This window comes from Eretmochelys imbricata, chromosome 23 (genome assembly GCF_965152235.1).
Source record: "Eretmochelys imbricata isolate rEreImb1 chromosome 23, rEreImb1.hap1, whole genome shotgun sequence".
Taxonomy (NCBI): domain Eukaryota; kingdom Metazoa; phylum Chordata; order Testudines; family Cheloniidae; genus Eretmochelys; species Eretmochelys imbricata.
Genome location: NC_135594.1, coordinates 16,611,630 through 16,630,991, shown reverse-complemented (window position 1 = coordinate 16,630,991; position 19,362 = coordinate 16,611,630). Strand labels below are relative to the sequence as shown.

The 19,362-nt window shown below is 67.8% G+C and overlaps 2 protein-coding genes across 2 annotated transcripts; one reads left to right on the top strand and one right to left on the bottom strand.

Annotated features, from left to right (window-relative positions):
* The first annotated feature begins 3,169 nt into the window (after window positions 1–3,169).
* On the top strand, window positions 3,170–16,013 carry FGD1 (FYVE, RhoGEF and PH domain containing 1). The gene is made up of 19 exons (XM_077840215.1): window positions 3,170–3,275; window positions 6,527–6,700; window positions 8,226–8,415; window positions 8,866–9,286; window positions 9,835–9,924; window positions 10,014–10,162; window positions 10,338–10,494; window positions 10,975–11,113; window positions 11,802–11,860; window positions 12,193–12,339; window positions 12,570–12,662; window positions 13,123–13,202; window positions 13,451–13,481; window positions 13,745–13,831; window positions 14,084–14,254; window positions 14,398–14,525; window positions 14,600–14,642; window positions 14,909–15,052; window positions 15,406–16,013. Exons 1-19 carry the CDS (start codon window positions 3,170–3,172, stop codon window positions 15,670–15,672), a joined length of 2,676 nt encoding a protein of 891 aa, XP_077696341.1. The 3' UTR covers window positions 15,673–16,013.
* TSR2 (TSR2 ribosome maturation factor) lies at window positions 15,812–18,292 on the bottom strand. Its single transcript, XM_077840649.1, has 5 exons — window positions 18,193–18,292; window positions 17,299–17,389; window positions 16,862–16,953; window positions 16,480–16,653; window positions 15,812–16,296 (listed from the first exon to the last, which is right to left on the bottom strand). The coding sequence occupies exons 1-5, from the start codon at window positions 18,271–18,273 to the stop codon at window positions 16,210–16,212; spliced, it is 525 nt and encodes a 174-aa protein (XP_077696775.1). The 5' UTR covers window positions 18,274–18,292; the 3' UTR covers window positions 15,812–16,209.
* Window positions 18,293–19,362: the final 1,070 nt, after the last annotated feature.

The following is a 19,362-nucleotide window of genomic DNA, read 5'->3' as shown; positions in this document are numbered from 1 at the left end:
AAATCTGCGGGGGGGGGGCCGCGCATCCCTTGCAAATCTGCAGGGGGGGGCGCGCATCCCTTGCAAATCTGCGGGGGGGGCGCGCATCCCTTGCAAATCTGCAGGGGGAGGCCGCGCATCCCTTGCAAATCTGCAGGGGGAGGCCGCGCATCCCTTGCAAATCTGCATGCATGCATCGAAATGGCTCCATCCCCAGGCCTGCATGCCTTGCAGAGGCCCATTGCCTGCAAACCAAGCCCCCCGACCCCCGATTGCAGACCCAGCGCGCATGCAGGCCGGGTGGCGAGCACCCAGAGGCGAAGAGGCTGGGTGCCTGCGTTGGTTGCAAACGTGCGCTAGGGTCACAGACATTGTTCAGAGGAAATAAATCTCCGGACTGCGGCCTTGTTGCCAAATTGCGGCCATGCGGGGCTGTTGCTCCCAGATATAAAGATCCCAAGTTGCAAAATGTGCAGGATGCAACTCACTAGACTCCACTCCCCTCCCACAGCCTGGGAGAGAACCCAGGAGTCCTGGAGCCCAGAAACCCCTGCTCTAACCCACCAGCCCCCCTTTCCCCATCCTCCTAGCAGTCTTTTCAGAGCTGACTGCATCTCAGCACCAGGTGAGCTGTGCCCATGCGGCGTTAAGTGTGGCCGTCCCCAGATACCCCGCCCCAGAGGTGGCTGCATCGGGTGAGCCCTCCCCATGCTGTTATGTGTGGCTGTTCCCCACCTGCCCCGCTCCGGAGGTGGCTGCATTTCAGCACCAGGTGAGTTGTCCCCTGGCGGCGTTATGTGTGGCCATTCCCCAGCTGCTCCACCCCAGAGGTGGTCGGGGGAGCTGTCCCGCCACAGCCACCCGTGAGTTAACAGTAGATGGCTGGCAGGGGGAAACAGGGTGATCCCGCTGCTGGACTGTACTTGTCTCAGGAGCTGCGATCCCTCACCCGCAGGGAACAGCTCTTGGCCCCAGGCCCAGGGCATCAGGCAAACGCACTAAAGGGCTGTTTGTACACAGACGGGGTTGGCCCACTTTGTGTAGACGCTGTTATCTAGTGGTTAGAGCGGGGGGCTGGGAGCCAGGACTCCTGGGTTCTCTCCCTGGCGCTGGGATGGCTGGTCGGTCGCGTGGCGCTGGGGCTGAGCCGGCAGCCGGGGGGTTAAGCACCTCCAGGAGTTCAGGAGATAACCGGGATTCCAGAGCCCAGCTGGGATTTCATTCAAAGGCCCCGATCCAGGCAGCTCCCGCTTCCCTTTAACTGCAAGAGAAACGGCTCCTCTTGTTAGCACCAGCCCCTCTGCTGAGTCACAGGGCTCCTGGGTTCTCTCCCCAGCTGTGGGAGGGGAGTGGGGGCTAGTGGTTAGAGCAGAGGGGGCTGGGAGCCAGGACTCCTGGGTTCTCTCCCCAGCTCCCGCTCACTCCAATCCCCTCCCCTCCGTATAACAGGCCAGGCGGGTGAGCCAGCAATGCTCCGGCAGCTGGCGACTCGGGGCCGGGAAGCCTTTGACGGGGCCCGCCAGGCCCGAGCCATGGCGAAGACAAGTCTGGCATGTCTGCAATCAATGGGCGTTCCCCGCCGCGTGTGGTTCCTTTCCAGCGCCTGGCTCTGCGCCTTTAAATCCTCCCCCCATTGTTCCCATCTGCTGTGGTTTGCAGCGTATTCTCCCAGAGCAGGAGGAATTTCCCCCCCCCTACCATGTGCAAGCAGGGAAAGAAGCCGTGGGCTGGATTTAGCAGCAGATTTCAGAGGTTTCCCCCCCTCTCCTTGGGAGAAAAATCCCTGGCCTCCCAGAGGTGGATTTCCCTGCTTAAAATAGCCAGCCAGCCTGATTTCGAAGAAAGGCAGTGAACGTCCAAGTTGGCTCTTTTGTTTGGCAGTGACCCCTCGGGAACGCCGGCTCTGCTCCACAAGGACTCGGAGCTTGCGCTGGCTTGAAGCTTACGCAGCTAGAAACACGAGCTGACACCTGGTTTGAAACCAGCAAATTGGAATTTACAACTGGTCTGGAACTTAGGAAACGAGGAATCGGAGTTTACAACGGGTTTGAACCCAAGAAATCCCAGTTGACAAGCGGTCTGAACCCGAGCCGTCCGCGGTTGCCACTAGTTTGTAATTGGCGAAGCGAGACTTGGGAGTTTACAGCCCGGCAGAAGGGCCTCACGAGGCAAGAAATCACAACTGGTTTGAAACGTAGGACACCAGAGATCGGCGTTCGCAGCTGGCTGGAAGCGCTCAAAGCTGAAAACGGGAGTTTACAACTGATTTTAAATGTCCGAAGCCAGAATTGGGAGTTGCCAACCGGTTTGGATCTTCCTTCCAAGCAGCGGGAAATAAATCCGAACCTGACTACAAAAAGCCGTGAAGCTGGCTCCCACTGAGCGAACCCTCCCTGGAGGAGATGGGTGGGTACAACTGATGTGAAACCTCGAAGGAGCAGAGCTGGGAGCTCGCGGCTGAGGGAGAATTTCCGAGCCAGGAATCGGCAGCCCCACGCGCTGTGGCGGGGGAGAAGAACTCGCTCCCCGGGGCAATGAGCGAGACCCTCGTGGGGAGTTGGGGGATTGACTAAAGACGACTCGGACATTGCATCTGGCTGGGGACGGTTTCCAGCACGGCCCACGCGAAAGCAGCGCTTGGCAACCGAGGAAAACCTCCCGGGAGCGAAGAGGTCGGGGTTTGGCAAGGCCAGAGCTGGGGAAGTGGCTGCCTTTTGCCACGGCTGCAGAGCGGACCCCTTGCCCGGAGGAACCCCTGGACTTTTTTGCCGAGGGCCGTCCGAGGCCTTGCTGCGTGGCCGAGCCTGCGTGGATGGAAATCCCACGTGGGCTGGGTGTTTCCCCCCCGTCCTCACTCCGGGTTCGTGGGCGGAGAAGGGGGTAGCGGATTTTGCAGCAAGGCAGCGGCGCGTGGGGCCCAAGTGAGCCAGGCCCCCCCATCCCAGCCTTGGAGAAAACAGACGCCCTCCCTTCCCCATGCCTCCAGCCCCACGCTGACGGGGGAGCAGGTGCCCGCGCCCCCCTGGCGAAGGAGACCCACCCTCTGCTCTCCTGCCAGCCTCCGGGTTGGGATCGGACACCCCTGGCTGAGGATGTGGCCCGAGATCCCCGGGGCTCGGTGGGGCCTGGGACCGGAGCTGGGGGGGGATTGAGCCCCGGAGGGAGGGGTGCAGACATGCAGAGGGCCAGTATGGTCGGGATCCCCAGCCTGGACCAAGCCGGATCCTTCTCCCAGCAGTGCAAGGCCATGCGGTTCTCCTATCACCTGGAGAGCGGGGCTGGCGGGCACCGAGCCGGTAAGGGGGGCTGTGAAATCTGGCGGGGGGGACACCTGTGTGGGGGTGATTTCTTTGTCAAGTGGGAGAGGGGATTGGAAGCCCAGACTCCTGGGTTCTCTCCCTGGCTCTGTGAGGGGAATGGGGTCTAGTGGTTAGAGCGGTGGGGGGGGCTGGGAGCCAGGACTCCTGGGTTCTCTCCCTGGCTCTGTGAGGGGAATGGGGTCTAGTGGTTAGAGCAGGGGCACCCGGGACAATGCCAAACTCAGGTCCCTTCTGCTGCAGTTTTTGGTGACAGGTGACGTTCGCCCCCCCGGGTTTTCGAGATTTGTCTCTTCCCCTGGACTTGGCCCTGCCCCCCACCCAGCCAGTCCTGCCTCTGGGCGCATGGGGTGAGAGCGGCTCCTTGCCCTGGACGGCTGGGGGTGGAAGGGTCCCAGGGCACAGGGGGCTGGGAGGACAGCCCCTGGTCTGAGACCCTGGCTCTGTGACCCCCCCTCCCCTCCCAGAGCCGGCGAGAGAGCCCAGGAGTCCTGGCTCCCAGCCTCCCCACCCCCCTTGACCGAGATCAACCCCCTGTCCTGCCAGATGCTGTACAAATCGCCCTGACTGATCAGGGCCCATCCCATCAGGCCCCAACAGTGAGCAGGAGACAATTCCTGCCCCAAAAACAGAGGTGGAAGGGGAAACTGAGTCACGGAGGGATGAGAGGACTGGCCTAAGCGCGGGTTTACCAGGTCTGGAACAAAGACTCACGGGGGAGGGGGGGAAGGGGGCATCTGCGTGTGTGTCGGTCCTTCAGTGCGGACCCAGCGGGAGGGGATGAGCCTGGCTCAGGGTCGGTCTGTCTGCGGTACCCTCCTCTTGCGACACATTTCCAGCAAAACAAAACAACCACAGTGTTATTGTTCCCAAAGGGCTCAGCTGATTTGGGATGCGAGAGACCCCGTGATTGTCCAAAGGAAGGCTGGTCAGGACTCCTGGGTTCTCTTCCCCCCCAGTCCCCGGGAGGGGAGTGGTGCCTAGTGGTTAGTAGTAGGGGGGTGGGGTGGGAGCCAGGACTCCTGGGTTCTTCCCCCTGCTCTGGGAGGGGAGGGGGGAGCCAGGACTCCTGGGTTCAGCTGGGGGAGGGGCTGAGATGGAAGGGCTCAGATTTGTGGTTTAGGCTGCAGTGGTGATATTTGCATATTACCCACAACCCTCTGCATCTCCCGGCTCCCCCCAGTCCTGGGCAATCTCGACAGGCATCTCTCCCGTCCTGCTGACCCCCTGACCCCTCCCCCCCAGGGGCCCATCCCCAGGGCATCAGACCCTGCCCCAACCTTCTGCACCCCCCCCCTCCCCCCCGCCTTCTGGCTGCTGATGTTCATTAACCCTCTGAAGTCGCTGCTGCACAGGGAGCAGCTAAACTTGGGGGGGCTGCGGGTCGGGAGTGAGGGGCACCGGCGGGGCTGGGCTGGCAGGGGCTGCGGGTCAGGAGTGAGGGGCACTGGCAGGGCTGGCAGGGGGCTGCGGGTCAGGAGTGAGGGGCACCGGCGGGGCTGGGCTGGCAGGGGGCTGCGGGTCAGGAGTGAGGGGCACCGGCAGGGCTGGCAGGGGGCTGCGGGTCGGGAGTGAGGGGCACCGGCGGGGCTGGGCTGGCAGGGGCTGCGGGTCAGGAGTGAGGGGCACCGGCAGGGCTGGCAGGGGGCTGCGGGTCGGGAGTGAGGGGCACCGGCGGGGCTGGGGGGCTGGGCTGGCAGGGGCTGCGGGTCGGGAGTGAGGGGCACCGGCAGGGCTGGCAGGGGGCTGCGGGTCGGGAGTGAGGGGCACCGGTAGGGCTGGCAGGGGGCTGCGGGTCGGGAGTGAGGGGCACCGGCGGGGCTGGGCTGGCAGGGGCTGCGGATCAGGAGTGAGGGGCACCGGCAGGGCTGGCAGGGGGCTGCGGGTCGGGAGTGAGGGGCACTGGCGGGGCTGGGGGGCTGGGCTGGCAGGGGCTGCGGGTCGGGAGTGAGGGGCACCGGCAGGGCTGGCAGGGGGCTGCGGGTCGGGAGTGAGGGGCACCGGCAGGGCTGGCAGGGGGCTGTGGGTCAGGAGTGAGGGGCACTGACGGGGGCTGGGTGGTTCTCTGAGCCCTGTCTCTCCCCCACACCCTCAGGCAGAGGCGGGTGGGGCGGTGCCAAGGCTGACAAGGTTCTTACCAGGCAGCCAGGTGGGTGAAATCACAGCCAGCACCTGGTGGAGTTAAGGTGGCATCGGGATACCAGGTAGGGCTGCGGGTCGGGAGTGAGGGGCACCGGCGGGGCGGGGGGGGCAGGGCTGGGCTAGTAGGGGCTGCGAGTCGGGAGTGAGGGGCACCGGCAGTGAGAGACGGTTCCTTACCTGCCAGCCTGAATAGAGAAAGGAAACTGAGGCACAGACACATGTGGTTACAGGGGAAGCCCAGAATCGGACCCAGCCAGTCCGCGCCCTGGGGCGTGGTGGGAGCCAGCTCCCCCTAGAGGGGACAGGCCCCATGTCCCATTCCCCACCCCCCTGAGCCAGCCAGCCCCCCCCCAGGGCTGGATCAGAGCCGGCGCCCCTGCACCCGGTTCCCTCCACCTTAAGCTCCTCTCCGGGCCTGCGGGATCCCCGTCTGTTCGTCTGTTCGTATCTCCTGGGCAGGGCCGTTGCTAAGATCTGGGATCCCAGCCCCCCCCCCCGACTTCCCCCTTCCTGCCCTGGTCCCCATGGGTCCAGAGCTGAGAGCAGTGGGGGTGAGTGGTCCTGGGGGGGGGCCGGGAGCCAGGGCGCCTGGGTTCTCTCCCCGGCTCTGGAATGAGGGTGCGGTGTAGTGGTGAGAGTGGGGGGGCAGGGCTGGGAGTCAGGACTCCTGGGTTCTCTCCCAGATCTGGAAGGGGAGCGGGGTCTGGTGAGTTAGAGTGCAGGGCTGGAGCGGGCTGGGAGCCCGGATGCCTGGGTCCCCTGTTCCACCCTTCCTCCAAGCTCAGCCGTTTGCTCCTCTGCTCCTTTGACCCCCCAGACGAGGGTGCGCTGTGGGGGGGGGGGGAAGGGGAGCTCCCACTGCTCTCTGCCCCCCCCCCCCCGACAGGCGCAGACAGCAGCTGGCGGGGTGGGGGTTGGAACCTATGGGGGGACCCTGCTAAGGAGGGCCCATGAGGGGGCTGCGGAGGAGGAATTGCAGGGAGGGGGCACTGGTGGGGGATGGGCAGGGCAAACTTGTGGGTGGGGTTGGGGGGGCACAATGACCCCCCAACCCCCTTCAACCCAGCCACCCCCCTTCTCCCTTCCAGGCCCCCCGGGCCAGGGCTCCCGGCTGCTGGTGAAGAGTCTGTCCCTGGAACCGCGAAGCGAACCCTGGCGTCCGGAGAACGCCCAGCGCCTCCGCTCAGACCCCGGGCCCCACAGCGACGGGGGGGAGCCCCACCCCGCCCTGCCCAGGAGGGCCCTGGGCCGCAAACCACAGGGTGAGTCCCACAGGGCGGGGCAGGGCGGGCGGGGGAACTGGCTGCTCCAGCCCCAGCCTCTGCCAGTAGGAGCTGCTGGGGGGACATTGGGGGTGGGGCGCTGGGGGAGGGGCCGGGTGCTGGGGGGGCATTGGGGGTGGGGCGCTGGGGGAGGGGCCAGGTGCTGGGGGGGCATTGGGGGTGGGGCGCTGGGGGAGGTGCTGAGGGGGCTTGGTGCTGGGGGGGCATTAGGGGTGGGGTGCTGGGGGAGGGGCCGGGTGCTGGGGGGACATTGGGGGTGGGGTGCTGAGGGGGGTGCTGGGGGGACATTGGGGGTGGGGTGCTGGGGGGCATTAGGGGTGGGGCACTGGGGGAGGGGCTGGCTGCTGGGGTGGCATTGGGGGTGGGGCGCTGAGGGAGTGGCCAGGTGCTGGGGGGACATTGGGGGTGGGGCACTGGGGGAGGGGCCGGGTGCTGGGGGGACATTGGGGGTGGGGCGCTGGGGGAGGGGCCGGGCGCTGGGGGGGGCATTGGGGGTGGGGCGCTGGGGGAGGGGCCAGGTGCTGGGGGGGCATTGGGGGTGGGGCGCTGGGGGAGGTGCTGAGGGGGCTTGGTGCTGGGGGGGCATTAGGGGTGGGGTGCTGGGGGAGGGGCCGGGTGCTGGGGGGACATTGGGGGTGGGGTGCTGAGGGGGGTGCTGGGGGGACATTGGGGGTGGGGTGCTGGGGGGCATTAGGGGTGGGGCACTGGGGGAGGGGCCGGCTGCTGGGGTGGCATTGGGGGTGGGGCGCTGAGGGAGGGGCCAGGTGCTGGGGGGACATTGGGGGTGGGGCGCTGAGGGAGGGGCCGGGTGCTGGGGGGACATTGGGGGTGGGGTGCTGAGGGGGGCGCTGAGGGAGGGGCCGGGTGCTGGGGGGACATTGGAGGTGGGGCGCTGAGGGAGGGGCCGGGTGCTGGGGGGACATTGGGGGTGGGGCGCTGGGGGAGGGGCCGGGTGCTGGGGGGGCATTGGGGGTGGGGCGCTGGGGGGGGCATTGGGGGTGGGGCGCTGGGGGAGGGGCCAGGTGCTGGGGGGCATTGGGGGTGGGGCGCTGGGGGAGGGGCCGGGTGCTGGGGGGACATTGGGGGTGGGGTGCTGAAGGGGGTGCTGGGGGGACATTGGGGGTGGGGTGCTGGGGGGCATTAGGGGTGGGGCACTGGGGGAGGGGCCGGCTGCTGGGGTGGCATTGGGGGTGGGGCGCTGAGGGAGTGGCCAGGTGCTGGGGGGACATTGGGGGTGGGGCGCTGAGGGAGGGGCCAGGTGCTGGGGGGACATTGGGGGTGGGGCGCTGAGGGAGGGGCCGGGTGCTGGGGGGACATTGGGGGTGGGGTGCTGAGGGGGGGCACTGAGGGAGGGGCCGGGTGCTGGGGGGACATTGGGGGTGGGGTGCTGAGGGAGGGGCCGGGTGCTGGGGGGACATTGGGGGTGGGGCGCTGAGGGAGGTGCTGGGGGGGCTTGGTGCTGGGCGGGGATCACATTAACCCTTTCCTCCCTTTCCTTTTCCAGTCCCTCCCAAACCAGATCATCTCCAGAGCACCCATCCCCCGTGGCCCCCGGCCCCCATCCCCCCGCCCCCCTCACGCCCCCTCCCAGCCAACCCCCGCCTGGGCCCCCGGAGCCCCCCGACGCCGCACCCCGAGGCTCAGGATGGAGCTGTCTCCACAGACGTCTTGACCCTCATTGAGAAGTTTGAGAGGTGAGTGCGCCCCTCCCAGAGAACCCAGGAGTCCGGGCTCCCCCCACCCCTGCTCTAACCCACCAGACCCCGCTCCCCTCCCGGAGAACCCAGGAGTCCGGGCTCCCCCCATCCCCGCTCTAACCCACCAGACCCCGCTCCCCTCCCGGAGAACCCAGGAGTCCGGGCTCCCCCCAGCCCCGCTCTAACCCACCAGACCCCGCTCCCCTCCCGGAGAACCCAGGAGTCCGGGCTCCGCGCAGCCCCGCTCTAACCCACCAGACCCCGCTCCCCTCCCGGAGAACCCAGGAGTCCGGGCTCCCCCCAGCCCCGCTCTAACCCACCAGACCCCGCTCCCCTCCTGGAGAACCCAGGAGTCCGGGCTCCCCCCAGCCCCGCTCTAACCCACCAGACCCCGCTCCCCTCCCGGAGAACCCAGGAGTCCTGACTCCGTTTCCCTTCCTCCTGCAGGGACCCTGTAATCCTGACCCTGGAGCAGCCGTCCCCCACCCCCAGCTCGGACCCCCCGAGCCCTGGGGAGGCCGATGTAACCCCCAAGTCGCTGGCTCTCCTGGGTCTGCCGGCGGGGGAGGACTCAGGGCCAGCCGGGCAGGGGGACCAGGCCCCCTGCCTGCCCCCCACGGCCCCCAGCGGGAAACTGGCCAACCGGGACAGTGGCTTCGACAGCATCAGCTCCCCGTCCCCCAGCGAGGAGCTGGGCTTCGGGGGGGACGAGGGGCCCATGGGGGAGGGCGACGGGGGGGGCAGCCCGGGGTCCCCCCCCTGCCCAGACTCCGAGGTGGACAGCGACCTGGACGAGGGGAGTGGGGACGACGGGGGGCCGGCGCCAGGCACGGTGCCCCCCCAGGCCGAGAGACCGAATGCGCCGGAGGTGAGATCGATGAGAGCGGCCGACCCCCTGCCCCACGGTGCCCCCCTGCGCCTGGCCCTGCCTGCTAGGGGAGAGCGCTCCCCGCCCTGCCCCGCTCCCTGCCCCACAGTGCCCCCCAGTACCCAACCCTGACCGCCAGAGGAGAGCGCCCCCTGCCCAGCCCCCTGCCCCACGGCGCCCCCCCAGTGCCTGGCCCTGCCTGCTAGAGGAGAGTGCCCCCTGTCCAGCCCCCCGCCTTGCTCCCCGCCCCACGGTGCCCCCCAGTACCCAGCCCTGACTGCCAGGGGAGAGCACCCCCTGTGCAGCCCTGCACCCCATGGCGACACCCAGCACCCAGCCCTGACTCCCAGGGGAGAGCGTCCCTGCCCCATGGCGCCCTCCAGCACCCAGTCCTGACTGCCAGGGGAGGGAGCTGGGGGGCGGGGCAGGGCAGGTCTGTGTGTGTGAGGTGGGGATATGGTGGGGCAGAGGCTTGGGGTTCGGGGCTGAGTGTATGGGGTTGACACCTCTCTCTCTCTCTCTCTCTCTCTCCCCCTCTGCACCCCCAGCTCACAGCCCCCCAAAAAACCTTCCACATCGCCAATGAGCTGCTGCAGACAGAGAAGGCTTACGTCGCCCGGCTGCACCTGCTGGATCAGGTACCAGGAACTGGGGGGGCTGGGAGCCAGGACGCCTGGGTTCTCTCCCGGCCCCGGGAGCTAGGGTGCTCACTGGTTCCCCCCCGCAGGTGTTCTGTGCCCGTCTCCTGGAGGAAGCCCGCAGCAGAAGCTCTTTCCCCGGCGACGTGGTGATGGGGATTTTCTCCAACATTTGTTCCATCTACTGTTTCCATCAGCAGTTCCTGCTGCCGGAGCTGGAGAAGCGCATGCAGGAATGGTGAGCGAGCAGTGGGCCGGGGGGGGGGGCGTGTGTGAGAGGTCGCCGAGATGCAGCCACCTCTGGGGCGGGGCAGCTGGGGAACCGCCGCACAGAACGCTGCATGGGGGACGGGCTGGCTCCGGGGCCTGGGACATGGGGCGCCAGCTCTGATCCCACCCCCCGCCCTCCCCAGGGACAGGTACCCCCGCATAGGGGACATACTGCAGAAGCTGGCTCCATTTCTCAAGATGTACGGGGAGTACGTCAAGAACTTTGACCGGGCCATGGAGCTCGTCAACACCTGGATGGAGCGATCCGCCCACTTCAAGCTGATCGTCCACCAGATCCAGGTGAGGAACCCAGGCTCCTGGCCCCCGCTCTAACCACCAGCCCCTGCTCCCCTCCCAGAGCTGGGGAGAGAACCCAGGCGTCCGGGCTCCCAGCCCCCCCTGCTCTAACCACCAGCCCCCGCTCCCCTCCCAGAGCTGGGGAGAGAACCCAGGCATCCCGGCTCCCAGCCCCCCCCTGCTCTAACCACCAGCCCCCGCTCCCGTCCCAGAGCCAGGGAGAGAACCCAGGCGTCCGGGCTCCCAGTCCCCCTGCTCTAACCACCAGCCCCCGCTCCCCTCCCAGAGCCGGGGAGAGAACCCAGGCGTCTGGGCTCCCAGCCCCCCCCTGCTCTAACCACCAGCCCCCACTCCCCTCCCAGAGCTGGGGAGAGAACCCAGGCGTCCGGGCTCCCAGCCCCCCTGCTCTAACCACCAGCCCCCGCTCCCCTCCCAGAGCCGGGGAGAGAACCCAGGCGTCCGGGCTCACCCTCCCCTTTGCAGATGGAGGAGGCCTGCGGGAATCTCACCCTGCAGCAGCACATGCTGGAGCCCGTCCAGAGGATCCCCCGGTACCAGCTGCTGCTGAAAGGTTACCTGCAGCGCCTGCCCCCCGGCGCCCCCGACAGCCGGGATGCAGAGAGTGAGTGGGGCGCCCGGGGCTCTGTGGGTATCGGGGGGGCAAGCTGGGCGGGGGGCTCTGGGTATCCGGGCGGGGGGCTCTGGGTATCTGGGGGGCAGGCTGGGTGGGGGCTGGGCGGGGGGCTCTGGGTATCCGGGCGGGGGGCTGGGCGGGGGGCTCTGGGTATCTGAGGGGGCAGGCTGGGCGGGGGGCTCTGGGTATCCGGGCGGGGGGCTGGGCGGGGGGCTCTGGGTATCTGAGGGGGCAGGCTGGGCGGGGGGCTCTGGGTATCTGGGGGGGCAGGCTGGGTGGGGGCTGGGCGGGGGGCTCTGGGTATCCGGGGGGCAAGCTGGGCGGGGGGCTCTGGGTATCTGGGGGGGCAGGCTGGACGGGGGCTGGACGGGGGGCTCTGGGTATCCGGGCGGGGGGCTGGGCAGGGGACTCTGGGTATCTTGGGGGGCAGGCTGGGTGGGGGCTGGGCGGGGGGCTCTGGGTATCCGGGGGGCAAGCTGGGCGGGGGGCTCTGGGTATCTGGGCGGGGGGCTGGGCAGGGGGCTCTGGGTATCTGGGGGGGCAGGCTGGGTGGGGGCTGGGCGGGGGGCTCTGGGTATCCAGGCGGGGGGCTGGGCAGGGGGCTCTGGGTATCTGGGGGGGCAGGCTGGGTGGGGGGCTCTCCTGGACTCACCCCGTCTCTCCGCCCTGATCGCAGAGTCCCTGCAGCTGATCGCGACGGCAGCCGAGCATTCGAATGCCGCCATCCGCAAAATGGTACGCCGGGGTCCGAGTGCGAGTCCCAGCCTGGGCGTTAGGGGGCGCTGTGCTGCGGGGAGCAGGGCGGGGCTGCGTAGGGCGATGCCACAGGGACGCTCGCTCACCACCGAGATGCAGCCACCTCTGGGGACAGGCGGCGGGGAACAGCCGCACCCAACGCCGCGTGGGGATGGCTCGCCAGATGCAGCCACCTCTGGGGTGGGGCAGCTGGGAACAGCCACACACAACACCACACGGGGAGGCTCCCCTGGCCCCGAGAAGCAGCCGGCTGGGGGGGCAGGGCGGCTGCTGGGCTGTGGGGCAGGACCGACCCCACTTCTCGCCCCCAGGAACGGATGCATTCCTTGCTGAAGGTGTACGAGCTGCTGGGCGGGGAGGAGGACATCGTTAGCCCCACTAATGAGCTCATTAAGGAAGGCCACATCCTCAAGCTGTCGGCCAAGAACGGGACCACACAGGACCGGTACCTGATCCTGGTGAGAGACCCCCTGGGTCGGGCTGCCGGGGGCTGGGAGGGGGCTCTGACCCCCATATGAGGGCACGGGCTTGGCTGGGTGACCTCTGACCCCTGGGGGGCTCCCTGGCTGGCCTCTGTACAAAGGGAGGGACTGGTTGGGTGACCCCTGGGGGTGGGGGGGGGGTCTGAGCCCTGGGGGGTTGGGGGCATGGGTGACCTCTGACCCCCTCTCGACCCCCTTCTCCCCAGTTCAACGACCGGCTGCTCTGCTGCGTCCCCAAACTGCGTCTCCTCGGCCAGAAATTCGGGGTCCGGGCCCGGATCGACGTGGAGGGGATGGAGGTGGGTGGGGAGCGCGGACCCCGCTATTCCCCCCCCCCGCTATCCCCCCCTGCCCCCTCCCCCGCTATCCCCTTCCCCCCTCCTCCCCCTCGGTATCCTCCCCCTCGCCCTCCCCCGCTATCCTCCCTGGCCCCCATCCCCCTCCCTCTATATCCCCCTCCCCCACACACCCCCTGGCCCTGCTCTCCCCCCCTCCCCTGGTAACCTCCCCACCCTGGTATCCCCCCTACCCCTCGTACCCCCCACCCTGGTATCCCCCCCCATCTCCGGTATCCTCCTGTGCCCCATTTCCCCCCCCCCCCGTATCCCTCCTTGCCCAGGCCCCTGTGCCTCAGTTTCTCCCCCCTCCACCGATATCCCACCCTGGGCCCCTCTGCCCTGGTATCCTGCCCCCCCGATCGAGGGGGTGTGGGGGGGTTTCTGACCCGGCCGCTCCCCTCCCAGTGTCTCTGTCCCGCAGGTGAAGGAGTCGAGTGGCGTCAACCTGCCCCGGACCTTCCTGGTGTCAGGGAAGCAGCGTTCGCTGGAGCTGCAGGCGAGGTAGGGAGACCCCCCGGTGTCCCCACTGCCCCCCGATATCTCCACTGCCCCCTCGCCTTGTCTCCCCCCTGAGTCTCCCCCCGGCTGGTATCCCCCCTGCCTTCCCCAACCCCCCCAGCCTGGTGTCCCCTCTGCCTCCCTCCACAGCCTGGTTATTCCCCCCCCACTCACTGCCCAGTACCCCTCCCCCCACGTCTACCCCGCCCCCCATTAACACCCCCCTCCGTGTTCCTGTTTCTGCCCTTTAGGACGGAGGAAGAGAAACACGACTGGATCCAGGTACCTGGGGGGCCTTGGGACTGTCCCCCTTCCCCTGGCACGGGGGGGAGGGGGGATCCAGGGAGCGGTGTCTCGGGGGGGGCAGGGTGGAGGGGCGGGGTTCAGCTCAGGGTCACCTCTCACCTGCCCCCACAGCCCTTCCCATCCCCATCAGTGGGGAGGGTCCTGGGCCATGGTGGGGCCTGCTGTGGGGGGCACAGGTGGAGGGGGGCTGCCGGGGGAGGGGCACCTCCCTCCCCTTCTCATTCCTCTGCCCCCCCCAGGCGATTCGGGCCACGATCCTGAAGCTGGAGCAGATTCCGGTGGGAGCTGCCCCCCGGGAAGAGGAGGAGCCCTGGGCTGGATCGCTGGTGAGCTCACACGCGTGTGTCCGTGCGTGGATGGCTGAGTGTGGGCGGGACCTAGGGGTGCAAGTGCAAGGGTGAGAGCTGTGTGTGCGAGGGAGGGAACTGGGGGTGTGCATGAGAGGGTGGGACCGGGGGATGCGAGGGCAGGACCCACATTCACGTGAGCGAGGGCAGGATTTGCACGTGCGTGCGCAGGGCCGGGGGGCGGGAGCCGTGTGCGCCCGTGCGAGGCCCGGTGACGCTGTCCCCGTGCAGGGCCGGGAGCTGGGCGGCCGGGAGCTGGGCGGCCGGGAGCTGGGCCGCCGGGAGCTGGGCCGCCGGGCGCCGACGCCGATCCGGGAGAACGAGGTGACGCTCTGCATGCAGTGCCAGGAGCCCTTCGCCGCCCTCACCAAACGCCGACACCACTGCCGGGCCTGCGGCCGCGTGAGTCCCGGGGGCAGGGGCGGGAACGGGATGGGGGGGCCTGGGCTGCGGGAGGGGGCCCTGGGAGCCCAGGACCCCCGGCTGGGCCGGGCCTGTCTTGGGATCCCCCCTGGTCTCATGCTTCCCCCCCCCGGCTCCCCCAGGTGGTCTGCGGGAAATGCTCCGAGTTCCGGGCCCGGCTGCTTTACGACAACAACCGGCCCAACCGGGTCTGTGGGGGCTGCTTTGCCGCGCTGCACGGCCCCCCCGGGCCCCCCGGCCCCCCCCCCGCGTCGCCGCTCCATCCTTGAGGTGAGTCCCCCCCCAGCATCCCTCCCCGACCCACCGCTCCATCCTCGAGGTGAGTCCCCCCCAGCATACCCCCCCGAGCCGCCGCTCTATCCTGGAGGTGACTCCCCCAGCCCCCCCTCCAGGATCCCCCCCCCCCCCCCCCCCGCTCTATCCTCGAGGTGAGCCCCCCCGGTGCACTCCAGCCACCCCCCCACGCCGCTGCTCCATCCTCGAGGTGAGCCCCCCCAGGGCCCCCAACCACACACACTTCTGCTCCATCCCCGAGGTGAGCCCCCTGGCACCCCCAGCTCCCCCCCCCGGGGCCCTGCTGAGTCCCCCCTCGCAGTGGGGCCCCGGGCACTACTGGGCATTTCTGCCCCACAGAAGCAGGCGTCGGAGGCGGCCGAGCGCAGCGTTGTCTGCAGCTCCCTGCACTACATGGAGCCGGGCGCCAAGGCCTGGCACAAAGGCTGGTTCGTCGTTCCGGAGAGCGAGCCCCTGGTGCTGTACGTCTATGGGGCCCCCCAGGTAGGGTCCCCCGCGGCCCCCACCTGCTCTGCCCTGCTGGCCCCTGCAGCTCTGCCAGGCCCCCCACCGCCACCCCCGTAACCCTGGCAGGCCACAGCTCCCCACTCCTGCCCCACCAGGCCTCACCCCACGGCCTCCACCTGCTCTGCCGAGCCCCGCACCCCCTGCTCTGCCGGTGCCCCCCCACTCCCGACCTGCAGCCCCTGCCGGGCCCCCCCGACCCTTGCCAGGCCTCCTACTCCCGACCTGCCCCGCCGGTGCCCCCGACTCCCGACCTGCAGCCCTGCTGGGACCCCACTCCCGACCGGCAGCCCCTGCCCTTCACGCCTGACCGCGTCTCTCTGGCCCCCCAGGACGTGAAGGCCCAGCGCAGCCTCCCGCTGATCGGCTTCGAGGTGACGGCCCCGGACCCGGGGGTGCGGCTCGAGCGGCGACACTCGTTCGCCATCCGCCAGAGCCAGCTTTGCTGGCAGTTCAGTGCCGAGTCGGAGGGGCTGCAGCGGCGCTGGATGGAAGCCCTGAGCCGGGCTGGGCGGGGGGAGCCGGCAGCCCCCCCCGGGCCCGTCCCCGAGGCCGAGGGGCTGGACTGGACCCGACCCCCCCCAGCAAACGATACTTGAACTGTCCTCAGGCACTTTGAACTCACCTCCCCGCACAAGGGCAGGCCTAGCTGTTAACCCCCCCTTTGTTCAGCTGCGAGCTGCCCCCCCCCGCGGGATCGACAGGCCGGCTCACGTGGCGCTCGCCAGGGACAGACGCTCGCTTCGCAGACCGCCGTTTTATTGTTGCTGACGTGCAGTGGCTGGCCACTAGGGGGCAGCCTCCCATCCACGGGGGCACCCCAACTCTCTCCCTCCCCCCAGGAGACGGGGGGGCACCCGGATTTTCTAGAGTTCTTGGGAGCCGGGCGTTGTTGTTAAAGCTCCATCAGCCGATTTCTTAATAAAGGTTTTGTTTTGTTCGGGTCGTTTCGTTTTCAGCCAAGGTGCAGGGAATGGGGGGCGGGGCCTGTCCCCTCTAGGGGGCGCCCCTCTCACCGGACTAACGCCCCCCAGCTGTTGCCATAGCGACACATTGTGGCTACACCTGGTTTCTTCCCCTGCCCAGCTCCCTGCAGCGAAGCCCCCCCAGGCCACACGTGGCCGGGGGGGCACCCCTCATTTCTTTTTCTTCCGTACGACTGTCCAGCCGTCGTCTGCCGGGGGAGGGTCCGGGAGGGGCCCGGGGCTGCTGCAGTCCATCACCTGCAGGGATGGGGTGCAGGAGTCAGAGCTGGGATCCCTCCCAACTGCAGCCCCCCCCCCCCAAGATTGAGCCCAGCCAGCTCCCTACCGCCCGCCAAGATCAGCCCCATGGGCTCAGCCAGTTGCATATGCTGGCTCCCATCCCTGATTCCTGGCCCCTGCTCTGGGCCCCGCGGCTGGTACCTCCTCCGGCTTCTCCTCCTCCTCCTCACTGCTGCTCCCCTCGGCGGGTCGGGCCTGGGCGGCTGCCCTGCCCACCTCCTGCTGCCTCCGTGCCAGCCGGGCGATGGCTTCCGTCAGGGCCGGCCCCTCGCCACGCTGGCACCGGGCAAAGAGCAACTGGAGCTGCTGGCTCACCTGCCGGGGAGGGTGGGGGGAAGAGATGGGATCAAAGGCCAGGGGGTATCCCCCCCTCCTTCCAAGAATCCCCCAGCGCAGGATGACCATCCCACCCCCACACACATGCTCTGCCCTCACTCCCGCAGTCCCCCGGAGCAGGGTTGAGAGATAGGAGGAGTCGCCTCCTGCCAAGCACTACGGGGGCTAGGACACGCGGCTGGGATACCTCAGCCAAGCTGCCGTCCTCAATGATGGTGTCAAACTCGTTGTTCAGCACCTCGGCGAGGAAATCCTCCACCTCGTCCAGCTCCAGGGCCACTGCAGAGAGAAGAAGACTCAGAGCTGGGGCGGGAGGGGGGCTTTCAGGACTCTCTAGCCTGGAAAAGGATTCTGGGATTGGGGGAAGACTCCCAGCTCCCTCCCAGGAGTCCTGGCTCCTAGCCCCCTGCTCTGACCACTGGACCCCACTCCCCTCCCAGAGCCGGGGAGAGAACCCAGGAGTCCTGGCTCCCTTTGCTCTAACCCACTAGACCCCCACCAACCAAGACTGGGGTCCCATTCACGGCAGGCGTAGCACAGACCCCCTGCGATCTCGGGGGCTTGAGGAGCCGGGCCCTGAGGCGCTGCCGGTGGGAACGCCCTGTCGGTGTCGGCGGGTCTCACCGTTGCTGTGGAAATACTGCTCCACCACGCCCACCAGCCACTCGGCCTTTGCCCGGCCGTGTGCCCCGCCGAAGCCATGCTCCACAGCGACCTGCGCCGGGGAGAGAAGTGCGGACGTTACCCCTTGGCCTGGGCCTGCGAACCGCGGGGCAGGCAGGGCGCGGGATCGCCCGGCTTCGGCATGCCGGCTGTTCTAGACGGGACCGTGCTACCTCGCCATGTTTCTGTGGGAGGGCTGTGTGGGCCTGGGGGCAGGGACTATGGGGGACCTCATCACCCCGCTGTGTTCCTGTAGAGACAGGGAGGGAAAATTCCTATAGGGAACCTCACCTTTGCAGTGTGTTTCTGTAGGGGGGGGTGTGTCCACAGGGGCCCTTGAGACCTCTGTGTTTCTATAGGGGACTATGCCATCTCTCTGTGTTTCTAGAGGGTCTGGAGAGCGTGTCTATAGGGGACCTTCCCCTGTCTCTATTTTTCTATAGAGCCTGGTGGTGTTTCTATGGTGACCTTGCCATTGCTCTATGTTTCTATAGGGACAGATGAATCTATAGGGGGATCTTTCCCTTTCTGCGTGTTTCTACAGGGTGGGGGGGGGGCTTGCCCTTTCTGCGTGTTTCTATAGGGTCTGGGGGAGCTTGCCCTTTCTGCGTGTTTCTATAGGGTCTGGGGGAGCTTGCCTTTTCTGCGTGTTTCTATAGGGTCTGGAGGGGGGCAAAAGGGGGCCGGGCCCTTTCTGCGTGTTTCTATAGGGCCTGGGAGGATTTATAGGTGGCCTTGCCCCTTCCGCGTGTTCCTATAGGAGGAGAGGAGAGGCCAGGCCTGGCCTGGCCTTGCCTTGCCGCCCCCTAGCTCCGGGACTCGCTCTGCCCCCCACCCATCGCCCCCCGCTCTCACCTGCAACGCGGCCCAGCTGCCCAGCACCGCCCGGACCCCCTGGCTGAACAGGCCACGTGTCTCCTCCCTGGGCGCCGCCATGACAGAGGGCGCCAGGGCGGGCGGCAGGAACCGAGCGCGGAGAGCATCGATCCCCCACCCAGGCCGCCATCAACAATCGCACGCCGGGCTCGTCGATCGATCGGTGGCTCCGCGCTCGGGCCGCGGGTTCGAGTCCGGCTTTCCCTCTCTGCGGCCGGAGACCGCCCCCGCCCTGCCGGGCTCCGGTGCGGCGCTGCCCTGGGTTGAAAACCCTGCAACGAGGGGCTCAGGCTAGATCATCTCTCGGCCCCTTCTGGGGACTCCCCCTCCCCCTGGTTTTCCGATTTAGTGACCATGTCTCGGTCTGGAGGGGTCTGTGCAGCGCCTTGCACAACTGGAGTCCCGGATCTCGCATGGGGTTGGTAGGTGTTACCATGACGCAAATTATGATGGACGACAGATGGTTCTACCTGGAATCATAACAGAATCCGCGTCTTCCTCCCTGGGGCTCTCCGGGGTCTGTTTGCTTGGGTCTTGCACAGGTCGGGATGGCGGGTGGTCTCTGCAGAATTGCTCCCTGGGAAGTGGGTGCTGCTACAAGGGTGGCTATTCCAGAGGACTCTCCCTCCATGCTGTTTGACCCCCTCTGTCCCAGGCTTGGTGTTTCTGGGTCAATAACACACGCCACACTTAGACTATCCCACAGTTCTGGTTTCTCCTTTGCAGGGCCTGCAAGGCCCCAGATACGTGCTGCCATTCCACAAAGGGACGACCATGGTGGATGAGGTGGGATACCAGTGTTGGAAGAATGGGCAATCTCCACCCACTTCCTATCACTCCCCACTGGGTTGAGTCCTTCTCTGAGGATAGGGGAAAACCAAGATACAGCTGGGACGGAGATCAACTGGGCAGGGATGCAATGTGGGGAGGCAGGGGACACCCACATACACACACCTCCCTCTTGGCCTCTGGCTGGAACTGGAAATTTGTCCTAGACACCTCTCCCATTTGGCCCAATGACAGGGGGTGGCCAGACCAAATTTGAGGGGTGCTGCAACCCCATGCACCTGCTTTAACACCCCACCACCACCACACACACCTTTTCAGTCTTTCCAGTGGGCGCCCCCAACCCCTGGGGCAGATCCAGGG